The 23,102-nt window shown below is 42.9% G+C and overlaps 1 protein-coding gene across 1 annotated transcript; it reads right to left on the bottom strand.

The window, feature by feature from the left end:
* Positions 1-373: 373 nt before the first annotated feature.
* On the bottom strand, positions 374-20,455 carry LOC108877113 (transforming, acidic coiled-coil containing protein 2). The gene is made up of 17 exons (XM_051076677.1): positions 19,928-20,455; positions 13,804-13,922; positions 11,876-13,298; positions 10,050-10,107; positions 9,743-9,944; positions 9,265-9,314; positions 8,989-9,098; positions 8,642-8,795; positions 8,108-8,254; positions 7,666-7,758; positions 4,941-5,093; positions 4,767-4,843; positions 3,646-3,689; positions 2,066-2,226; positions 1,834-1,940; positions 1,419-1,539; positions 374-1,332 (listed from the first exon to the last, which is right to left on the bottom strand). Exons 1-17 carry the CDS (start codon positions 19,984-19,986, stop codon positions 1,267-1,269), a joined length of 3,144 nt encoding a protein of 1,047 aa, XP_050932634.1. The 5' UTR covers positions 19,987-20,455; the 3' UTR covers positions 374-1,266.
* Between the last annotated feature and the right edge of the window lie 2,647 nt (positions 20,456-23,102).

Raw genomic sequence — 23,102 nt, 5'->3', positions numbered from 1 at the left:
CAGTAATTTGTAATTATATTTGTGTGTTAAATTAGCATCTTTCCACTTACTACCTGGCAAGTCCAGAAGTACCCTCTGTGGTAGATGTACCCCTAATTGGAAATCAGTGATCTAAAGAGAAAAAAGAAAACAAAAACTCAAAATCAAGGGTTTATGATGCATCAGTCATTTACACAGAAGCAAAATTACTTGTGTTTGTGTATCTTGTTTCACTGACTGGAAGCAGGAAGCTATAATGCTAGGTCAACTAAACTCACTTTCACCACATTTATAACAAAACAGAAATGAAGGAAATGATGTCATCACAGGGTGTGGTATTTGGACCCATCCAGTGAAAATCACATTCAGGGAAAGAAGCTGAGTAAACCCAGTATGCTGTATTGCCATCTTTTATTGCACTTTGTAAGCAGATGCTGTACAGTAGCTGTGCAGAGAAGTTATTCCTCAGTGTGACACAACGACCATAGCAGGACTATGACATATCCATCCAAAATTAAATTACTCCTGGTCACAACTGAATACAGTCACGATTAGTTTGCTTTATATCAAAATAAAATCCAAAAAATAAAGTCCCACGATTTCATCAAGAAAGCTATGACAAGTATGACAAATATCTACAAGGTTACATGAGGGAAGCGGACTGAGGATGACAGAATAACTATCAAAAATGCAGTTACTTGGAATTTCCTACAGTATATACAAACATTAACATTACAAGTTTTTCTTTCTCTCACACATGCAATAAGCTATTGTGATAGTTTGTGATCTCTTAGTGGTGTATCAACATTTTATGAATGAATCTAACTCTCTGGAACTCTTTTTCAAAGTCTATGTTTCTCTTGTATAAAGAGGAGACAACAACAGGAGTGGGTAAACAGTCTTCTCCCTCAATGGCTGTCATGGCAACATCATTACAGATAATTTAACCCACAAACAATACTCTCTCACTTTCTCATTATCATACACACACCCGCACACACAGACACACTCATTAGTGATATGGTACATTTTCTAAAACTTTAAACCAGACCCCTGATACAGTACAATACATTGACACATCAAAAATGTACAGAGTGATTAAGAGGAAGTCATTCCTGTGGATCCTTTATACACAAAGTCAGTAGGAAATAAAATCCAAAGACCACGTTGGCCTTAGATCAGTCCATGGAAGAGTGATAAATATGACTGATCTGCTTCATTTTCCAAGTAGTTTTTCCAACACCATTCCTCTGTTCTTTGAGATTTGGCCTGGGAGTGGGTTGGCTGCTAACTCTTCCCCATCTTGGCGATCAGCTCATCACAGATCTTTGTCAACTCCTCGATCTCTTTGTTCTGCAAAACAGTAGTTAAAATTACAATGTATATATCTGTTTGCATCTCTGATTTATTATCTTTTTACAACCCCTCCCACCACTGACCTTTTGCTCAAGAGTGCGTTCCAGAGAGTCCACTTTCATCTGCTCCTTCCTCAGACTGGCCTGGTAGGCAGCCTGCTCCTGCTTGGCCTTGGCTCGCACCTGAGCTATCTCTGCATTGGCCCTGGGGATGCACAAGTAATACAATGAGAATCAACTCCTATAAGCCTGGGAAGTCTCATGAAAGCACAACCTCACATTTGCAAAGCCAACACAGAATTAAGCTTTAGGAATATCAAATAGATGGAATGTATATAATCTATAGAAACAGCTAATTACATTGGCCTATATCCAAACATATTTCAGCTGGGCATTGAGTTATTGTGTAGTTAGTCTATTGAAGTGATTTCGCTTTGGGGAAAAACTACACAGTCATGGTAGAATGAACATGAGATAATGAGAGTATGCATAGATTCACTTGTCTAGTTTCTCCTCTGCATGAATCTTCAAGGCTTGATATCGCTGTTCCTCCTTACGGACTCTGGACAGATACTCCTGAGCACACTTCTTCAGAACCTCTTCATTCTGAGCAGAGTGAGAAATCATTTAATTGCTTGCCATAAGGCTGTCAAAGCAAAATTGTTGATGACTTATGAGGCTGGGCATGCTGAAAACACTCATTAGTTGTGAATAATTCGTGTGTTAGTCACCTTGCGGAAGCCCTCCAGTACATCCTTCATCTTCTCATAACGTCGGAACAGGTCAGCCAGAGACTTTTCCACAGAGTTGAGGTCGGCCAAGGCCTGGTCCTTCTCCATGATCAGCTGCTGGATAGTGTGGTGGGAGAGAGACTTCTCTTTTTGGTCATCCTCTGGTGGACACACACAAACATACTGTAGATCAGATCATCAATATATGTACTGAAGAGTCTGCTGTAGAGGGTGCATATACAGCTTTAAGACCTGCACCAACAAACACAAACAAACACTATATTTTGGATGATCTATCAAAATGGGTTTATGAATTGGTATGACTTTTTATACTATACTATATTAGTATTTCTGATAAACCAGTGTAGCATGCAAACAAAAACACTGAACAATGGCAGAATTACAAAAGACCTGCAAACCATAGAGACAGAGCTGGTGGCTGGTTTGCTTTTAGCTGCTTCTAGAGCTTCCAGCTTCCTTTGGTATTATATGACAAAGCTCCTGCAGTATTTCAGCGCCCCCCCCCCCCCCCCCCCAGCTTTCTCTTTCCTTTCCAATCACAAGCTTAGATAAGCAGCCTGCTTAACTGACTAATTCTGCATGAGTGACATAACCCTCTATAGTAGGCTACAGAAATGAAGTGCAGATGTGCATGTAAAGGTTTCCACTGGAAATATGTATATCTAAAAGGTTTTGATCCCATTTGTTTAATGTTGTATTGAATATCAGCAAGTGAGAGACCACATAAAGGGCAGGTGGATAGAAAATACCAAAAGCTGCTGTCCTTTTTACTCGCTCAAAAAATAGTGTCTCAACATACAGGATGAGATGCAACAAAATGGACAAACAGATGTCACTGAATGAGATGAGAAAGTGAGCACATCTGCTCCCCTCTCTGACGGATGGATGGAGAGATGTGAGCTGACACAAAAAAAGTGAAGGACAAGTCCTCATTACTCACCTGGCATGCCTGTCAGGGTTATCAAATAGTAAGGGGCAAAGATGGGAGCAGAACAGAAAAGAAGGGACTGTGTTAAGTCAAGCTGGGAGGGCAAGACACGTGACAGAGCCGAGTGTTAGACACAAGCAGAGACAGATTGTTCCTTTTTGTGAAGGTGCTTTAATGAGAATAGGGAATGAAATCAAAGAGCAGCGAAAATCAAATCTTCTAGAATGTCCAGAGGTGGCAAAGGAGATGTAGGTGAGAGCAGGACTAATGCAGAGAAGTCAGCCTGCGGTGGAATTTAATGAGTCCAGAGAAGCTGGACACGAGTGGGCAAAGGTGAGCACTTCCCCCTCCAGTGACGGCAGGATTCAGTTCATATCAATCAAACATGAAAGCAAGCAAATACCAAAGCTAGCTTGTGTCAGAGGATTAAAAAAATACATGGCTCTCTGAAATCAGTGGCAATGGATTAGGACACACAAAGAATTTATAGATTTTGCTTAGTTTGCAAATAAACAAGTGCAGCACAAAGTAGTGGCAGAGGTTGGGAACTAAAAGACAGAGGGTACAGTAACCGGAGACCAGTATTTGGGTCATTTTAGCAACTGAAAACTGTATTTAATATTGAACTCACCTATCATCTGTGCAATTGTCCTCTCATATTCAGCAACAATTCTCCTATGGATGAGAAATTGTAGATCATCAGTATATTGGTGGGTTTATATATAAACAATCTTATTTTATGCAAATCATATATTTCCCTGCTCCAACGAATGCAGAAAATTGCATATAACACCTGTTTGCCTACCTGTCTAAATAAAACCATACAGCTGGAAGTGTGTGAATATTAGTCAAATAGCTGTCCCTTTGGTGATAATTTTGATATTGTGATGTGCTGCTAGTAACATCTGATATTAGAAGGTTCAGTGGAAAAAGTGTCCTCAATCATCATTAAGTTTGTATTGTTTTAATTTATCTTCACTCTGTGTCCAGTTTCCATCTGAGTCTTGTTGTTAGACTCTCCCCTACCCTCCAAGCCAAGGACCAGCAGGGCCCAATAGGGTCTTGTTTTGGGAAAAGCATGTTGCCAGAGGTAAGAGGATTGATTAGCCATGCCTTCCCCATAGCCTCTTAGCCCCTCCTTATCCTGAGCCCAATCAGTCAAATGAAGTAAGCTCTGTCTTATCCACACTAACTGAGCTGTGGCCAGCTGGACCTGGACCCACCACCTGCTGACAGAGGACATGTTTTCAGTACTACATAGCTCTATCTCCTTGAACCCCCATTTGCAGCCATTTGTCACATAGATTGATCTTCTGTAGATGTAAATGTGAGTCTAGTTAATCCCAGTTTTGAGCTCTTGTCAAGCAGTCCAAATACAGTGTATATATATATATATATATATATATATATATATATATATACAGTATAGTCCAAATGACAGCAACTTAAAAACCCCTTACATATTTTTTCATAGAGATTTTTTTAACTCTAGAATTTATAAGATAACACCTGCATCTATTTCTCAATTCTCTGGCACTAATGCAGATAATAAGATGAACATTATTAGTTAACCATGGCTTTGTTTGTCAGTTTAAGCATGATAAACCAATTGGCGGGTTAAATGGTGGTAATGGATATAGACACTAAGCATCATGACACAGTACTGTTAAACAGAAACACACGGAGGTGTTTAATCCATGCTGTTGTGTATGGGTGGGACCTCGCTGTTATGTAACAGGTGCTGCTTCTCACCTCATCTCCACCACTTCCTGACGGCTGTCTTCATACTTCCTCTGCCACTCCAGCACTTCTTTCTCCTTTGTCACAATCTGAGGAGAGTGACACATTAAGTAAAGTATGATACATTAAATTAAAGTAAACAGAGTATTCATGACTTATAGAACAAAAAGAAATATTTTTGGGCACCTCTTCTCGTGCAATACCCAGTGAGTGGTCCAGATCTCTGGGCAGATGGGGACTCTCTCCTTCGATGTAGCTGGTGGTGGAGGTGGTGGTCCTGGCATACAGTGAGTTCTTGGATACAGCACTCTCTACTGGAGATGACAGGTCTCTGTGCTGCTTCCAGGAACCAAAGGAGAGGAGGGAGAGGAAAGGAAACATAGCCATTTACAAACCAGACTGAGCTACAGATGGAACACCCTCACCCTCGGGCCCACACGCACATTCTCAACAGGATTCCTGAACCAAACTGCAAGGCAGCGTCAAACTTTATTAAAATGTACCACGCAGCAAAATCAGTATGTAAATGAGGCAGGGTAGTGATGTTCCTGAAGACTTGGTCAGCCGCCACATGATTGGATGAAACAGTCTTCATAGCCACAGTATAAGCCAAGTGATTGGCTGATGCTGCCCCCAGCTGAGCGGTCATGATCACCTGCTCATTGCAGTAGCTTGAATGTGATTGAGTCCAGGCAAGGCGGAGGGAAGGAGGGCAGCAGTTGATACAGCAAGGACTGCATCATATACAGAAGAGGGAGGATAGGGTAGCAAACTGGGCAGCATTGAACACAGGTGTTAGTCTCATGTTAAAGCATACAGAAACATACTAAACCGGTCTTACCTGTTGCAGCTAGAGTCATTGCCCAATTCTTTTGCAATTAGAAAGTTCACAGGATTTATCATTTAGATAGAGTCTGTCTAGAGTAAAACATTGAAAAAAAAAAAAAAAAAAAAAAAAAATATATATATATATATATATATATATATATATATATATATTTTTTTTTTTTTTTTTTTTTTTTTTTTTTTTGTGTGTGTGTGTGTGTGTGGTGAGTTGACCATTGCAACTTATGACAATACTCTACCGACAACTCCTCGCACAAAACATCATGCCAAAATGCAAAAACAATCCTTGTTCTAGTGCCATTTCTGGTCCCCTAAAAATCTACTCTGAAAAGGATTTAGTCATCCTTGGAAGAGCCGGATTACGAGAGGATTTGATGAAATGGTGGGGGCTCAAAGGGGACAAGGAGACTGAGATCCACTAATACACATGGAAAAGAGAGTGAAGTGTTTGGTCTGGCTGGAGCATTAAATTCATTGTTCCACTGAAGGTAAAGACTGGTCAAGTGCAGGTAACCATGGACTATCATGTTTAACATCAAACATTTTACCACCACTGTCAGGAGTGCTACAGACAAAAATCACAGACTTAAGGACAAGCTACTTAGTGTGAGGAAAACATGTGCAAAGACAAAAGTTGAACAACAAGACAAACACTACATCAAACACAAAAATAACCTAGTAGTAGATATATGAAGACTACAACAGAGATACTAAATATAACTGCAGAAAACAGAACTCAGACGCACAAATTTGCTCACAAAGACAAAGTACAGCTATGATAGGGAGCAAATGTAGGGACACCTTAAAGGTCTCAGAGTCTCTGTATCTTGGACTTCTGGGGTCTATGGGAGCTAGAGTATACAGTGCAGCCTGTAGGTATTCGGACAGTCAATTTGGCTAGGGTAAAGTGCTAAATTCCAGCTTTAATTTTAGGGCATTAATAACCACATTAAGTAAACACTGTTGAAACTACCCTATTAATCAGTGTGGATGTGAACACCTTCAATCTCCTTTAAAGCTAAAAGTCAGCACTTAAGCCTCATTTTGAGTCTTGTCTGCTTGTTCACTGACGCAGAAAAAATGAAAAATGACCAAACACTGGGACTGCACTGTAGTCGGTTCAAAATGTGGACAGATCACAGGGGGATAATGTTACTCTTACTTTGAATAAGGGTGAACCGTTGATATTCCACCGCCGAGTGCTTGGTTTCTTGAGTCGAGACTGTAAAATGTGTTGGACAACAGCATGAGATGTGGAAGGAAGGAGGACTGGGAAGCGCCTGCCCTGCTCGAACGCTTGTAAGAGTTTTTCCACTTACAACAAACTGTAGATTCACCACTGATCAACAAAAAAAATCTCACCATTCCCATATCTAGGCATGTGCTCTTGCAACACAAGCCCTCCAACTAGCAGATTCCCAAGTTCTGTCTAATCTTCCAGCCAAACTGAACACTGACACCTAACTGATGTAGCTGTTTGTTAGTGCTGTTAGTCTGGGAAAGGACCAAATCACAAAACAAGAATGTGACTGGGATTTGGAGTGATGATAGGAAACCATCAACAAATGAGTTATCCAGCTGCCGAGATTAGGTCTAATGTGAGACATTCCCAGTCACATTCATGCTCATGTAAGCCTCTCATGAACAGACAACATGGATGTTGCCCAACATGCATAATAAAGGCAGGGGACTAAGGAGGCACAGCACTCTGTTCCTGAAGAGTTAACCTGGAAGAGCTCGCTGCTAGTCTGGGATGGGAGCTGGACGTGTTAAGCCATGTTAGAGATTTCATATGTGGGAACTGAGGAGGTGGCAGGACTGCGGATGTAGTGGTGCAGCCACCATGTTGATAAGGCCATGGGTTCACAGTCACACTCACAATGGTGTGTTTAGGGAGAAGGATACGCAGGCTGAGACACACTCATGCACACACACTACAGTCACGCACATGTGCCTTTTACACACACACCTGCTATTATGTAATCACTCATTCATGATGCATCTTTGCTCTTGCACAGACACGTACACACACATACAGCAGGTGCAGGCTGACTCAGCGCAGTACCTGGGGGGTTACAGTGGAGAGGGAGGGACACTGAGAGATGTTTTTGGCTACCTGCAGAGCCTCTATCCTCAGGGCAGCAAGTACCAGCTCCTCCTGGGCCGCACACACAGGGGTTGGGGGGATTGACGGATTTCAGGGGTAAGGGAGGGGGGTTGCGGCCCAAGGATGAGAGAGCAAAGGGAGAACATATAGAAAGTTGAGCACACACACTTGCTGCTGTCTACATTTCCCACACCATCAATCTATTTCACATAGTAAGCTAAAAAGAACTTGGAGGAGGAAAAAAATGGGAATGAATACGCAGGCATGTAAAAAGGTGACACAATGGGAATAACGTTCATACAAAGACACACGTCATCACACATCAGGGCTGCTAATGGGCCACCAAAGGAATGGCCTATATGTTTTATCAAGAGAGGTCATGTGTGGTCTGTCAACACACCTGTAGTTTTTGGGCGAATGCTGTGGGGTTGGTCTCAGCCAGGTCAGGCTCCAGGTACTGCAGGGGGTCGTCACACTCAGACAGCCTGTCTAACGGGGGCATGGCCAGGGCAGGAGCAGGGGCCTCCATGGGGCCCTGGCTAGGGGACTACAAGGGCACCAGGAGGAGTAGGCAGAGGGCAAGGGAGGAGGGCAGGGGTCAGCATGGCAAAGCAAGCGCTGAGTGTTCATTTGAGTGGCAGCATTGGGAGCTGAGTCTCTGAGTTCAAGCTGGAAACTTAGTGTAGCGAAATGGCTATTTGTCATCAGTGACATGGCTTTAATGAGAATCAAAATGACTGATGGTGTTCATGTTAGTGGGCCAAGTCACAGCCTACAATAAAGCATATGTTGTGTGGCACTCTGTCTCCCCCTTGTGACTAAACAATGATATGGTGTAAATGTTATAAAATCAAAAGATAGAAAGACAGATTCTCTTCTCATGATGGTGACAACACACAGGAGTGACACATCTTTATAAATGCATCTGGCTCACCTGCTCATCCCTCTCTGTGCTCTGTGTTCGGCTGAGTGACTCGCTCTCTCTCTTCCTGCCTTTTTCTCCAGCAGAGCCCTCAGGACCAGGACGAGAGCTGAGCACTGGTGTCTTCATACCTGCTGTTATCTGGGCCTCCATCTCCTCAAAACTCCTGCGCAGAATCGAGGAAACGAGAGAGAGAGGGAGACAGAGGCACATGACATGCAATGTACTGTGTTTGATGAATGAGAGTGTTAATGAAAAACAGCTGAGCTGCATGCAATTTGCAATCCAGATCATTGTGGCTTAGATTTAGGTTAACCAGATCATTTAAGTTGTGAAAATTGTAGTAGAGTGTGTTGTACCCTGTGCAGGGGGAGCTGGGCTCAGATCCATGTGCACACGTAGTCTTGGTTAAGTTGTCAGACACTGAATCCAACTTCAGGTACAAAGATGGCTTCTTCACAGACAGTGGCTGAGAAACACACCAGAAAAATGATTGAAAAATGAAACATAAATGATTTCAATTTTTACACAGCCAGAATAATACATAGCCCATATAAAACATACTGCTATAAATGAAGAAAGCAACTCAGAAAAGATTAGACAAACAAGATCTCTGAATTATATCAAATACCCACAGGTGAAGAGGAGCCAATCTTCTCCATGTATTCAATTTCATAGTCTTGCCCTGACACAGAAAGACAAAGAGAAGTTTTAGATGCAGAGGAACAAATGGAAAAACATTTCAGCCAGTGTTGAGCTCCAGACTGGTGGGAACAGAGGCGGAGGCAGGGCTGTCTGTTTCATCTCTGACCCAGATGGGTTGAGCCAGACAGCCTCTGGGAAGAGGTGGTTCTTCTAGAGGTCAGAGGGCAGTAGAGAACTGGGCCAGCAGGCTTTTTTTCACTGCTATAAGAAAAATCAATAACGTGGTTGGATGAATAAAGAGTAAAGTGGCTGATAACTGTACACAAGGGCTTATCCAAACATAAGCTGTGGATTTCCTTTCAGCACTGCCTGTCTGTGGCATGCTTTGATCTTTGTTAGCATTTGTTTGGACACAGGTGGCTGGAGGAACAAAGAGGGAGCTGAGAGAGTTAGACAGTGATCCCTCACCTAGAGTCTGATCAGGGAGACTGTTCTCATTAACAAAGGATGTAAGGTCACATGGCTGAGGGAAGTCTTGTTGGTCAGAGTTCAAATCTGCATCCATGTCATGAGGAGCAGCCCACTTATGACTGGTGGAGGAGGCCAGCTTCTCCTCATCTGTGGCGTGGTCGTCCTGTGGGTGGGAGGGAGGTTCATCTGCAGTAGGATCCTGCAGCACAAAAAAGATGGCCGTGACAGAGTTAGGGGGAAGAAGGAGAAATATAGTCAATAGCGTAAAGTGAGAGAATACAAATATGGAGCACTAGGGACACACCTGGGACAGGTCAGACAGTGGTGATTTCTTTGGCGACCTCTTCACTCTGAAAGTATTACTGAGCAAAAGAAAAATGATCAATCATCAGGATCAAGAGTCACAGCGTCTTCAGCGCATAACATTCACTGTCCAAGTATATTGTATTTGCTACACATCTCAAACGTGAATAATCACAAACACTGAAATGTGAAACTGGTTAGGTTCATCTATAAATAACATTAATGCTTTTGCGTAAAATTACAGCATAATTTGCTTAGAGCATCCTTATGATATGTGTAACAGTACAACTTACTGTAGTCTATGTGTGGCTGAAATGTCCACAACAGTGAAATGTTTGTGAACAGGGTTTAATGTGTTTAGTAACTGAATGGTGAAGAGTGAGGACTAGTGGTAAACAACTGTTATGTTATGAATAGTTTACTTTATACACATACTGACAAATAACACAGATCATAGAATGTATTTAGTTATGTAGTGGGTTAGTTAGGACACTGATGCAAATGTAATCTATTACTGTAGATTAAGTGTTAGTGGCATGTGTCTACTTTTGTTACCTCAGTTTCAATTTACAGATGTCATAATACAGGGATTCTCAGTGAGTGTTTATATAGGTTGGGAAGACCTTGGATAGCAATTCACAACAACTTTAAGGATCAATCATCTTGTTTTATCCAGTGTTAGTGCTTACTTCTATCTGTAAATTTCTGCACTCTGTCACAAATAAATATTTTAGGCAATGTTTCATAGTAGTTATGTTGGATTCATGTTGGGTGAACATAAATGTGACAGACAGAAAACTATATATCCCTATAAAAAACATAACCATTACCATAAAGTTTTAGTTCTTTCAACAATAGCCAACAATGAACACAAGAGGGAGCACAAAGCACCTCCTTTGGCATGTAAGTAAACACATGTATCACAAAGAAAGATAATTTGTTGTTTCAATGGCAAAAAGTTAATGGCCATCTAATAGAATTGAAACTTCTGATTTGAAAGAAAAGTGTTGACAGAAATCACAGAATCAGTTAAAATCTTTTTAAGAGTGAGTACAAAAAACACAATAATATATCTCCTTGTGTTCAGTTTGCCATCATAATACTAATAATTCAGTACCTCACCGAGCACTGCTGTACTGACCTCTATCGGTGGAAGATTTCAAGCCTTTTACACTACTGACCACACTGAACCATGATGTAATGTTGCATTTCTGTGCAGTGTGGTATATTGCACCAGATGGCTCCACAAGTAGAATTTACAGTCTGTTTTAAAAATTATGTTTAAATGGTCTTTGCACATTTTACACTTTTTTCAGCAATTATTGGGATAATATACTTGGCTATGATAATTGGAATGTTTTTCAGTCGGCACTTTGATAGATGGGATTGTACTGTGCATAATACAGAATAAAAAATTGAAAACATTTGTTTTCCAGTTGAAATGGAGAGAGTTAAAAAAGTTTAAATGGGATTGCGGATAAAAGGGATTGTGGTGTTTCTGTTAAAAGGAAGAGGGACAACAGGGCTACATGCTGACTGAAAAGGAGCCACATGGAATTAGGTCAAAAAGGGTGGATGATTGTGTTGCCCCTGTACTTACAACAGACAACACAGAGAGGACACACCCCTGGACTTCCTGTGACATATGAGAATACACAGACACAGGTGACAGAGAGACAGACAGAGGACACTGGCATAGTAGACAAGTGGACCACAAGCACACAGACTAACCTAAACAAATCACACCGACAGAGATTCAGACATTCCTACACATGAATACAATGTCCTCTAAGTGAGTGTGGATTCTCTAATACTTTGTGAACTTACGATTTGATAGGAGTTTTCTTCTTCTTGGCAGGTTTGTTTTGATTTTGGTCCTCCAGCTCTGCAATGTTGTCATTGTCATTTTCATTTTCATAGTCATTGGATGACAGTTCAAAGGAAGCAGAGGCCTTAGGAGGGGAGTTGGCCACATTGCTGGAGGATTTGAAAGGGTCTATGGAGTCATCAAAGTTGTTGGGGTCAAAGCTATAAGATGGCCTTGACAGTTTAGGGGAGTTAGCGATTCCTTTCTTAGAAGTAAATGGATTGAAATTTGGATCATCCCACTTGTCACTACTGAAATTGTAGGATGCTTTAGAAACAGGAATTTCATCCTCATTGCCATTGTGGGTTGCCGGAGGATTGTTGTCCAGCTGCTCTGTCTGCGGTGGAGGGGCCTTCTTCAGTCCCAGCTTTGGTTTCCTCAGAGGCATCTTGGCACCGGGCTTCTTGCCCACTTTCTTGGGTGGGGGAGAGGCCTGGTGTGATGCCTCACTGCCCTCCTCAGAGTAGTCAAACTCCAGCCTTACTGATTGACGCTTGGGGATAATGGGCTGCTCTTCAGGGTTGGTGATTGGCTCATCAAGAGGGGCTGTGGGACTGGGAAGACGTGGTTCCACAGCAGGGACAGGGGGACTTTCTGCGGGGGCAGCAATGGGGGCACACACAGGATCTTTACGACCCAGAACAGGGGAATTGGCAATTTTACTTCCTCCAGTCTTGAAAGGGTCGATGTTCTCAAAATTATCTGGATCCCATTTGTAGGTGGCACTAGGGGGGATGGGGGATTCCTCTTTGTCCGTTAAACTACCAGGAAGAGGTGTCTCCTCGTGGCACAAGGGTAAGGCAGGGATGGCAAGGCTCTCCTCTTGGCTGGTATGATTGGTCTCCTCTGGGAGAGGAGGTGGAGTTTCGACACGGCTCTTCCTGGTCCTTCGGAGGGTTCCTCCAGGGCTCGGTGTTGCAGTTCCTCCTTCTGTTTCCTCCTGAGCCTGGAGAGGACTGGCAGTTCGAGGCTTTGCCCGCTTCTTGATCTCTGGGGTGCTGCTGGATGAGGCTGGTCTTGGACTCTCTGGGTTGGAGTTCTGCCTGAGAAGAGGCTTCTTCTTTACAGACCCAGGACGGACTTTCTTGGGCCTGTGGAGTGTCCCTGGGGCACTCTCAGTGCCAACGCTGAAGGATTCAGAATGTGGTCGGAAACCTCCTGTTGTGGAGCTGTCCAACAGACCAGAACAGTCTAGTTCTCCTCCCTGGAGGCTGAGGGAACGAGTCAGTGTGTGACTGGTTGAATCTGCAGCAAAAAGGTCAATGTTGTATGTGCCGCTGGCTGCAATGGGTTTGTTTTCATCAAAAGTAGTAGACGGAGAATGGCAGGGTGGTTCCCCTGAAGTGAAGTCAGAGCCAGGATCACTGACTAAGGTGTCTGCTACTGCAAAAAAGACATATGTTGTGAAGAGAAAAGTTTACTCCAGCTGTTATAAAAAGGCAAAATTAAAACAAAATATAAAATCTGAAATGAAATTTGGATGACCATATATCTTAGCTGTTGTGTGGGTGGGTTCAAGTGTGAACAAGACAGCCTGCATGGAGATAAAAGCTGCAGCTGGCTTTGGACAGATCCAATTATAGAGATGAACGTGCTATAAATATTTCAGTGAGTCTCTCAGCTGGACAGAAAGCCATGAAAAATAACCACATGAGGGAGAGAGACTGAACTGACTGGTCAGCCTTTCCTAGATATCCCAAAAGCATTAGTTTTGTGCAGTGGAGATGCTTGCCTCAGCAAACAAAACCAGATGTGCAATACTGCTTCATTCCACTAGGTGTTGCAAGAAGACTTTGTGTTACCTGTTCTTTTTTTGGCCTTAATGCCCGGCTTACAGTAGTGTGACAGAGTATTATACTGAGCTAAGCACACATCATGGAATACCTACTTCCTTCTGTATCTTTGTCATCAGATGTCAGCTGTTGGGTCTTGGGATCTGTAGGAGAAACAGCCTTCACTGGAGTTGTGGATTCAGGGGTCTCAAACGCTCCATCAGAGTCTGAGCTCCTATAACAAAAGATAAGGACACACTAAGTCGAGGCTGCTGTGAATCACTTGAACTGTAATGACTCTAGCTACTGAATCGGGATCATGACATCACATGAAACTGAGCTAAACTTCTCTCCACATCATATCACGAACGACACATTTAAGCGGGTCAAATATCATTCACCGAGCCAATTTATTGTGTTAGTATGTTATCTTACAGTATTCAAATTTTTCTGTGATATATGTTACGTCAAGTAGGAATGGCAGCAAAATCTATTTCTTGAAGTGTGTGTGCGTTTCTGTTTCCATTTCTAGTGGACTTTAATGGCTCTGCAGTGAGGTGGCAGATAACAGCACGTCTGAGACACAGAATCCCTCCACGTCGACACACACATACCATGCACACACAACACTACTTTAAGATCCAAAGATGTCACAGCTATGAAATAGACAGGGGTTGACTGAGGGAAATATATGAAGCAACAAATGGAGAAATGACTGATTTCTACAGGACAACAGGCAACAAATAAAATCACAATGTTATCATCCTAAGCAAGCATCCTAAGCAATATTGATTGATGTTCCTCAGTACCATATGAACACACACACACACATATGGTAGCAAAGCTCAACACACACCCTGGCTACTAAGCTCCATGCTCCATTGATTGTTGTATTATCTGACGATGTGTGGCTCCAGCCTCCCATCCTGTCTCACCTCTGTCTGACCGGCTCTCCGGCAGCCTTGATCATGCTGTCATGACGTGAGCCCCACGAGAGACGCCGGAGGAGCCCCAGAGCCGGATCTGAGCCCGGGCTGTCCCTGTCTCCTGCCCCTCCCAGCAGCGTGTCCCAGCCCCAGCGAGCCCACTGCAGTGGAGATAGAGCCTGCCACGCACTCACTGCCATGGCTGCCGGCGGGCTACACCTCTCCACACCAGAATGCTACTGCCTGACAGACAGGTAGACACCCACCGCCTCTTCCTCAGATGACTAACAGCACCGGATCCAACCTTTCCTCTGCTTCCTACTCTGCCCTTCTCTACAGTCTAATAACCAGCTCTCCTTGTTTCCAATCTACAATCCTTTCCCATTGCTCCTCTTTGTCATCTGTATCCATATCAGGACGTCTCCACTCCTCCCCAGTAGGAAATGATGTCTCCCAATCTACACGAGACTGGCTGCAGAAGCCCACCTCCTGCATACTGTATATTCTGGCACTCTCTCTGCCTCACTCTCTCTCTCACAGCCTTACTCTCTCACTACTTTCCTCCCTCCCTCTACCTCCCTCCCTCACAGAAGAAAAGGCAGTCTACTGCCCACCAGCTAAACCTGTTCCGATAAAGCTTCCTGATTACCTATACTACCACTGCATCTGGTATATATTTCCTGTATATTTATCTCCTCCATAGCGTCATAATCTGCCTAAATTACTTAAGAAAATTGACACACTTCTTGGTCAATGCAAAGACACACCCAGATTTTGCTCTACAAATCCAGGTCATTTTCACAGACACACTGAAACGGAAGAAACATATCTTTTAATAACCGCTAATACCTGAAAAGATATTACTGTGTGGAGGTGCAGGAGATGGCTTCTCCAACACATCCTTGGATAGTATCATGAAATGAGTCTTTTACAGTGAACAATAAAAATGGTCATGGAAAAAGCAATGCCTAGAGGAAACACTGCAGTTAAATGACAAGTCCATATCTATACAGTATATTGACCTAGCTAATCTATAGGGATTCAACTCGAGGCATCACTGAGGCCATTCAGCTTCTCATGGGGCTCCTTTGTCACAGACACACACAAAATATGGTTCAAATAAAAGCCTGTACCATGACAGACCTTCAGGGTCTAAAACAGCATCAAGTCAATATGGGCCATGCAACAAAAATTCAGAGCTCAGACATTAGTGTTTATAGAAGAGGCTGGTAATAAATATTTTTTGCTGCCATGGTCAATATGTCCACTATCCCTGAGGTCATATCACAGCAGGAATGGAGGTTCTTCTAAGTCAGCAATACAGCAGGAGTAACACAGTCTACTAACACAGCATTGTGCCTCACTGATAAATCTAAATAACTCACCAGGCTACATACATTTTTTGACATGTTAAAGCTGCAATGGGGAATAAATAATAGGTGGTACCTGTTTACTTCCTCAGACCAAAAGCCTTCAAAATACCCCCATTACTTTCAGGGTGCTTGTGATGCAAGATGAGACAACACATGGCTAAGAAGGGAGCCAGAGCTGTAATCTCTCTGAGGGTCCCAGCAGGATCAGACTGGTCTGCCTGGAGATCCATCTGGATCAGTCACTGGGAACCAGGATCATATTGTCAGATGGTAAGACAGGCAGTGACACAGACCACTCTAAGGACAGGAACCATATACAGAGGGTAATATTCAAAAACCAAATAAGCATCCACCACACCAGGATAAATATATTGGAAATAAAACTACACAACAAATTCATCGATGAAAAAGATTTAGCTGAGTATACTGAGACGAAAATAAAACTGAAAACAGTGGAATCATACGGTAATTAGGGCTCGTATCAGTGCTCCATTTATGTCTTTGCCGAGGACATTCTTCATGCAGCTGCAAACACTGTGTTGCTATGGTAACTAGAGGTTGTCCCCGCCATATGTTCCACTATGGTGGATGAAAAAAAAAAAAAAAAAAACAGAATGGCTGGATGCACACAGTCCAACACATACACACACACAACTGAGGACTGCCTAACCAACAAGGATCTGTGAAGTGAAGACAAATAAAGGCACATTGCAAATTCATGAGGCAAGCAGCTGCTTGTATCAGCATCATTCTATTCACATCTCCAGAACTGATTAAAATAAATAAATAAAAAAGGCATCATTTTTGTTGCTTTGTTTGTTCCACGCTTACAATCCTCCCAGAATTAATCATCTTTATTTAGTGATGCTACATGTCAGTGGTTTGGAAATAAAGCAAACAGCTTTAAGACAGTTGACAGAGATGAAATCATACACTAAATGACTGAAAGTAGACACAGAACAAATGAATAAGGTGAGTAAAAATGAATCAGCCTTTTGTGTTAATGCAGTTGCATCTTCAGCAGCTCTTGTGCTGCCCCTCAGCAGACAAAACATAGAAAGAGGAAAGGCAGCGTGTGGGTAAGCAGTCAGGGTATGGGGGCGAATAGAAACAAAGAGAGCAGCAGTTAATAGCAGCCTCTCACAGGCTGAGATGACTGCCTGGAGACAGGGACTCTGCAACGTGAGGCAGGGAGACGGTGCATTTCAGACAGCCAGACGTGTCTCTGCCTCCACAGCCAAATCCAACTCAGCCTGTCTAAACAGCTTTCACAGTACTGGAGGCACTAGCCCCAGGGAAGAGGGGGAAACTGGGCTACACTGACACGTAAACCCAACACCACCTGTCTGCCCTACATGTATAGTTTATATGCACATCAAAAAAACAAGACATTTTAAGATGTTGAGATTGCAAATGAAGATCTGTGATAAGGAAGCAACTATGATTAGATGTGAACTGATGGGAAAAGACGAAGAGGGGATGGATGAATGGCGGCTGGCTGCTGGTCTCCAAGCAGCTGTGTGATTAGCCTCAATGGATTAACTGCGGCACACTCCCTCCAACGTTTAACACCTTTTAACACCCCTTTCTGTCTGAATGTCATCTCTTTCCATTCCTCTCCTCCTTTACCTTTAAAACCATCGCTCTCTCTCACCTCCTGCTCTATCTTTAATTCATCATCATCTTTTTTTGCCTTCTCCTAATGTACCAACCCCTTCCCTCTCAGTTGCTCTAGAGCTTTCAATATCAGGTGGATTTGCAATCTGCTGTTAGAAATTTTGGGCATTAAAGAATCCACTGCCTGGCAGACAAAAAGGGGAAAGAGCAGCTTAGTTGGGGATAGGCTTTCGTCAGCATGAAGTGGTCCCATGCTTTGCATTAATAGATGTCTGTTTATGTGGGTAAATGTCTGTTTTGTTGTGTACTGTAAAGAGAGAGTTAAACTATGTGTCTATTCTTCATTACACTGGAACCAGCCTATGGTCTCTTGCAAGGCAGAGATGAAGAGACCAACAGAGGGAGCTCCTGTGCTTCTATCCCCCCACAGAGTCTCCAGATATAAAATATTACATCATAGCCACTGTACACCCTATGAAGCACCACAACAACCTATTATCACTTTACAAGAGCCTCAAGTTTCTACACAGATGTGATGAGGTGAGCAGGGAGCAGCCTGTAGAGGCTTAGTAATGGAGGAAAGAGCACAAAGCAGCTCTGTCTTCTGCAAATGATTCTTCAATCTCAGGAAATGAAAGCTTATGGAGCATCACTCTGCACTTTCTGCAGGTCATATAAACAGAACCTGAGAGGAGTGGGAGGTTTTTTCCTCAAAGAGCAGATGTCTTGCGATGTCTGTCTTATCTCCATCCAGATTGTTGTCAACTTCAATCAGCAAGAAACCTCCCCTTTGGAGTCTGCTATCCCTTTGTCCAAGATACCTACTCAGTCCAGCAACAAAACAAAGAAGCCACTGACACAGACAAAAGAGTGTCAGACTAAGATAATCTCTATGTGTAATACCTCATCTAGCCTAATCTGAGACTTTGACTGCAAGCAGATGGCACATTAAACAACAACAGGCCAGGTCTGTGAGTTAGAGCACCAGTGGAAAGTGGGTTAAGATATTTCTCCATTTTGATGATGACATCAGATGTTTGGCTCATTCAAATCAATACAGGAAAGATGTGGGAGTATTATACACATAATACAGATAATACCACAATCTGGCCACATTTTAGGTTTCATAATTAAATGTGAATGAAAAGAATAAAAATTCCCTTCAGCGTAAACAGATTTTTGGTCCATTACCCATCACTTAACACATCCACATCAGAGCCCTGCAGTGCTTTGATGTGTGAATGCTTTATATACTGAAGGTGCTTTTGACAGTCTTACACAATTGGGTGAGTGAACTCAGCAAAAGCCTTATTAGTAATGGTTAGGATGGTGGGCATGGTGCCTCTGCTCTGCACACCTGTAAGAAAACAGCTACTGACTCAACCTCCCTGCAATAAGAACCTGCACTTCACTGGCATTTCAGTCCTCGGAGGTCTGGATTTAGTAAAGCTTTCAGGTGAAAAATTACTGTATGATGCTATAAATCATTCATTTCTGCATTACACAAAGCGCACACATAGATTCACTCCATTTCCCTCATCCCTCTGCTCTGTTTCTCCCCAGGTCTTTCTTCCCCTGTGCAGTAGTGTGTCTGAGATATAAATAAAACACAGCAAAGTGGAGTGCTCTTGCTCCATCTCTTTCCCTCTCTCACTCTCTGTCATTGACTGATATTCCTAAGTTATCCTCTTCCACCCCCCACGTAGCGTGTTCTATTTTACCAACGTCACCAGCTCCTGCTCCCAGCGCAGCAGTCACGTCCTCCTTCACACAGAACAAAACATCACCCCACCAGCCTCCCAGCGGAACCTACTGTACTCATTGCCTAATTCCGGTTCCCACAAAACCAGCACTAATACGTTTCATCCATATGTACTGTTGAAGGCAAACTGACGCACATGTGACTGTGCACGTGCTCCGATTTGCTCATCCTTGTTTACATGACAAAAGAAAACAACAATGATCCGTGCTCAGTATGAAGAAAGATGGAGAAAGCTAACAGAGCACAGAGATGTTTGCAGGGCTTAATTTGGCAACAGTTACCGATATCACATACCCATAATATTACTCACAGGTGATTACAATCTGCATAATAAATCACCCATAACTAACATTTATGTTGCATAGGGGGCTAGTTTAAATTTATGAATAAATAAAACACTACATACAACAGCAAAGCAGAGGCAGCTGGAGCCGGAGCTACTGCTGCTGCTCTACAGACCTTCAGCTTTTAGATTTTCTTCTGCTTCTTAATTTGCTTGATCACACCTCTGAACGTTTCCAGATGGAACACTGAGCAGGAATGCAGGTTAAGTTAGACTCACATGTGTTCTTGAGAGGGACAGGGGGTCTGTCCTTGCTCCATGGACTCGTTGGCTCCCATCCTCGGCTAGCTCTGCCACCCCCCCTGCCCCCCCTGCCTGCTCCTGCTTTCCAGCCACCCTGCACATCCACCTGCTTCTCCCCCAAAAAGCTCCTTCTCCTTTTGCTCCGATCTTTACAGAGGAGGGAGCCTGTGTCAGAGGATCAGAGCACCGGCTGAGCTTACTGTGCTGCAGTGCAGAGGATGAGCGAGCCCTGCTTGTATCAGGAGCGAAGCTGTTGATGATTAAGGGCTCCTCACTTTATGCACAGCATCCCCGATCCTCTGGTCCTCTACAGACTGTGAATATTCCTGTGTCTCATCTGGTGGTAAAATGATGCAACACCAGGAGGAACAAAATCTCCAAGAGCAAAACGTCCAGAAGAGATTAATCCACAACAAATGGGCTGAAAAACAAATCCTACTTTCTTGTTGTCTTGCATGAGTGTCTGAGGTGCCTCCTCTCTGTTTGGTTGCTGATATCGCTGAGCTGTGTTGCTGCTCTCATTGCCTCCTCCCCCCTCTCTCTCCCCCACCTCTTTCCTCCACTCTCTCCCCTGACACCCGCCTCCTGTGCCTTTAAAAAGACAAGCAGCTTTTTCTCGTCTGCTACTGCGACTATGCAGGGGAGTCAAACAATAGCAGACCCCAAAACCCCACTGATAAACAGACGCTTTCTCTTTCACTCCATCAGTTCCCTTCTTCCTCCCCTCTATGGTAACCCTACCTCTAGACTTTGCCTTTGTCTTGCCAGGATCCCCCTCTCTTACCCTGTGTGTTGCATAGTGACAATGTCATTTTTGTGCCTCCTTCTCCCTCAGTGGAAGCTTCCACCACTCAGCGTGGCCAACCGGAGCGTTGCCTGAGGTAAACAATAGACCCTGAGAAACTCGCATGTATGTGCATTATTCAGCTCCAATCCTATTATATTCACTTTCACTCAAACCATGCAAGCAGTAACACTGCACCACATTAATAAGGCCAAAAAAAACAATTATATCCAATTATTATTATTATCCAATAAGAGGAAAGACAAAGAGACAAAATCTTTCCTGACATATGAGTATCTACATTTCTAAATGAAAAGTGTCTCCATCACTGTCCCTGGGCAGCAGGCTGAGCTGGTGATCTATTTTACTGGCACTCTGACCAAACCTTAAATTGCATCAAAGACCGGAAGAGCAATAATGACCTGTCTAGCCGTGTCTATCAATTTAGCCCTTTTTTTAAAAAGTCATCTGTGGGTGACATATGCAGAGAATGTGTCCTGTGGGATGGAAATAAGAGCAGGAACAGGTTCTACAAATTTCCCATTGATTGTCAAGCAGCAATGGGAAAGAGACTCCCTGGAAATATGAGAAGAATAAATCTATTGTACACTCATGGGAAAGTGAGGAAATGAGGACTCACTACAATAGAAACTCCAGCCTGCAGCAGTTTGTAGTCACACAAACTTGCTGTATGGAGGGTTCAGGTGTCCTCTACCCAAAGCTACTAAAAAGACAGAATGAAATGAAGTTCCACTGCAAAATGTAAAAACACAAAAGCCAGCGTTCAAGTGCAACCTAACACCACATTTAAAAAGGGTAAACATGAAGTCCATTAGCTGATTTACAAAGAATATTGATGTGATTCTAGTCTCTGGTCAATGTTTCACAGCCCGAGGGGACAAGTAAAAATGCTGCACTCACAACACCCAACACAGACCCCTGCTAAAGCTAAAATATTGATTGCTAATACCATCCAGACCCCCATACCCGTTCAAAGATGTATCTAGGGCAGCAAAGCATGTTCAGTATGTGTGAAGTACAACTTCCTATTCTGATGACTGACCAGCATAAACATCCTCTCTTTGTTACTGCTGAAAGAGCCTGGCCTTGCACCACAGTTTCAACTCTAGACTGAAGAAAATGAAGAAATAAAAAATTCAGCAAACTCAGGCACTGGAAGATACATCTGAAAGATTCATAGCGGCGCTCAAGAGGAATCAGGGTCACTATGATCCACATACGTGTAGCCTGCAAGACTCTCATTACTTAAGAAGACGCTGGTAGAAAACATATAACCACTCTGTGCCTGTGAAATGGATTTTAGCTGTGTTGTACAAATCTAAAACATATGATTTTTTAAGGGTCTTTTTTAAATGCTCACTGCTGCTGTTAGTCACAGATCAAAGATGTTCTAGTTTTGCTTTCAAATGCTAACAGCAGTTGTTGACAGCTTGTCACTAAAAGCATCAGGAGAATCTTTAGATGTGTTGAAGTGGAAATTGAGTTGTGAAAAACATACAAACCACGGGAAGGACCACAAATTATAGGTGCTGACTTAGTGGGTGAATGGCAAAATAGCAAATGAGAGATACACTTTGACAATGATTCCTGAAAAATACAGTGTAAAGATAGAGTTTCTGATGAGCACAACAGTTTATAACACACAAACATGAGAGGTTCTGAAGCTAGACTGAAAATGTGGTTTTATTTCTGTGAGTTAAAAAACTGTAAATACAATACATACTTTGCTGTAAAACTATGAAACTGCTGTTACCACATCACTGATCACACATTTACAACAAAGTGGGCCTCTAAGTCCAAATTTGTGAGACAGATCACTGTTGTTTTGAGTAAAAAGCCTCAAATAAACCACAGGGTGGAAATACATGTTTTGGGGTATCCTGGTTTTAGATATTTGTGGTGATTGCTGATCTGCCCCTCGGACCATCCTGCTGAACAGCCGCTGATCAGTTAGGTTGAGAGCCTGAAGCTTTGTTTTTCATCTGCCAAGAAAAAGCTGCATTGCTACCATAAACAATCACTCATGGGATCGATTTCCCGAGGCAGTGTCTACAAAACATCTACTCTCAGACTTACTCTGCATTTACCCCATATCTTCTTGCAACATATTTTGATATTCAAGGGCATTCCTTCTCTTTGTATCATCAAAGAAAATGACAAAAGCAATCACTGGAGTAATCAGAGCACTTCAATGGGACACCTCCAAAATATCCCCTGAAATGAAAGTTTAGATACCCATCAACCTGTTATCGTACTTGCAGATGTGCATTGTGGTAAGAGAAGATAACAGGGAGAACACATTTGTCATAAATATAAGTTAATGAGAAGCTTTAGCTGTCTAAATAG

The sequence above is a fragment of the Lates calcarifer genome, linkage group LG16_LG22, assembly GCF_001640805.2.
Source record: "Lates calcarifer isolate ASB-BC8 linkage group LG16_LG22, TLL_Latcal_v3, whole genome shotgun sequence".
NCBI lineage: Eukaryota > Metazoa > Chordata > Actinopteri > Centropomidae > Lates > Lates calcarifer.
The sequence above is the reverse complement of the archived record's forward strand: the minus strand, read 5'-3'. Positions and strand labels throughout refer to the sequence as shown.

Excerpts from the sequence above, each read along its gene's own strand:
- LOC108877113 (XM_051076677.1), bottom strand. The coding sequence starts at position 19,986 with ATGGGAGCCAACGAGTCCATGGAGCAAGGACAGACCCCCTGTCCCTCT. Across the intron at positions 10,108-11,875 it reads AAGAAAACTCCTATCAAATC|TAATACTTTCAGAGTGAAGA; the intron begins GTAAGTTCACAA and ends TCTTTTGCTCAG. Across the intron at positions 1,540-1,833 it reads GCAGAGGAGAAACTAGACAA|GGCCAATGCAGAGATAGCTC; the intron begins GTGAATCTATGC and ends GTGCATCCCCAG.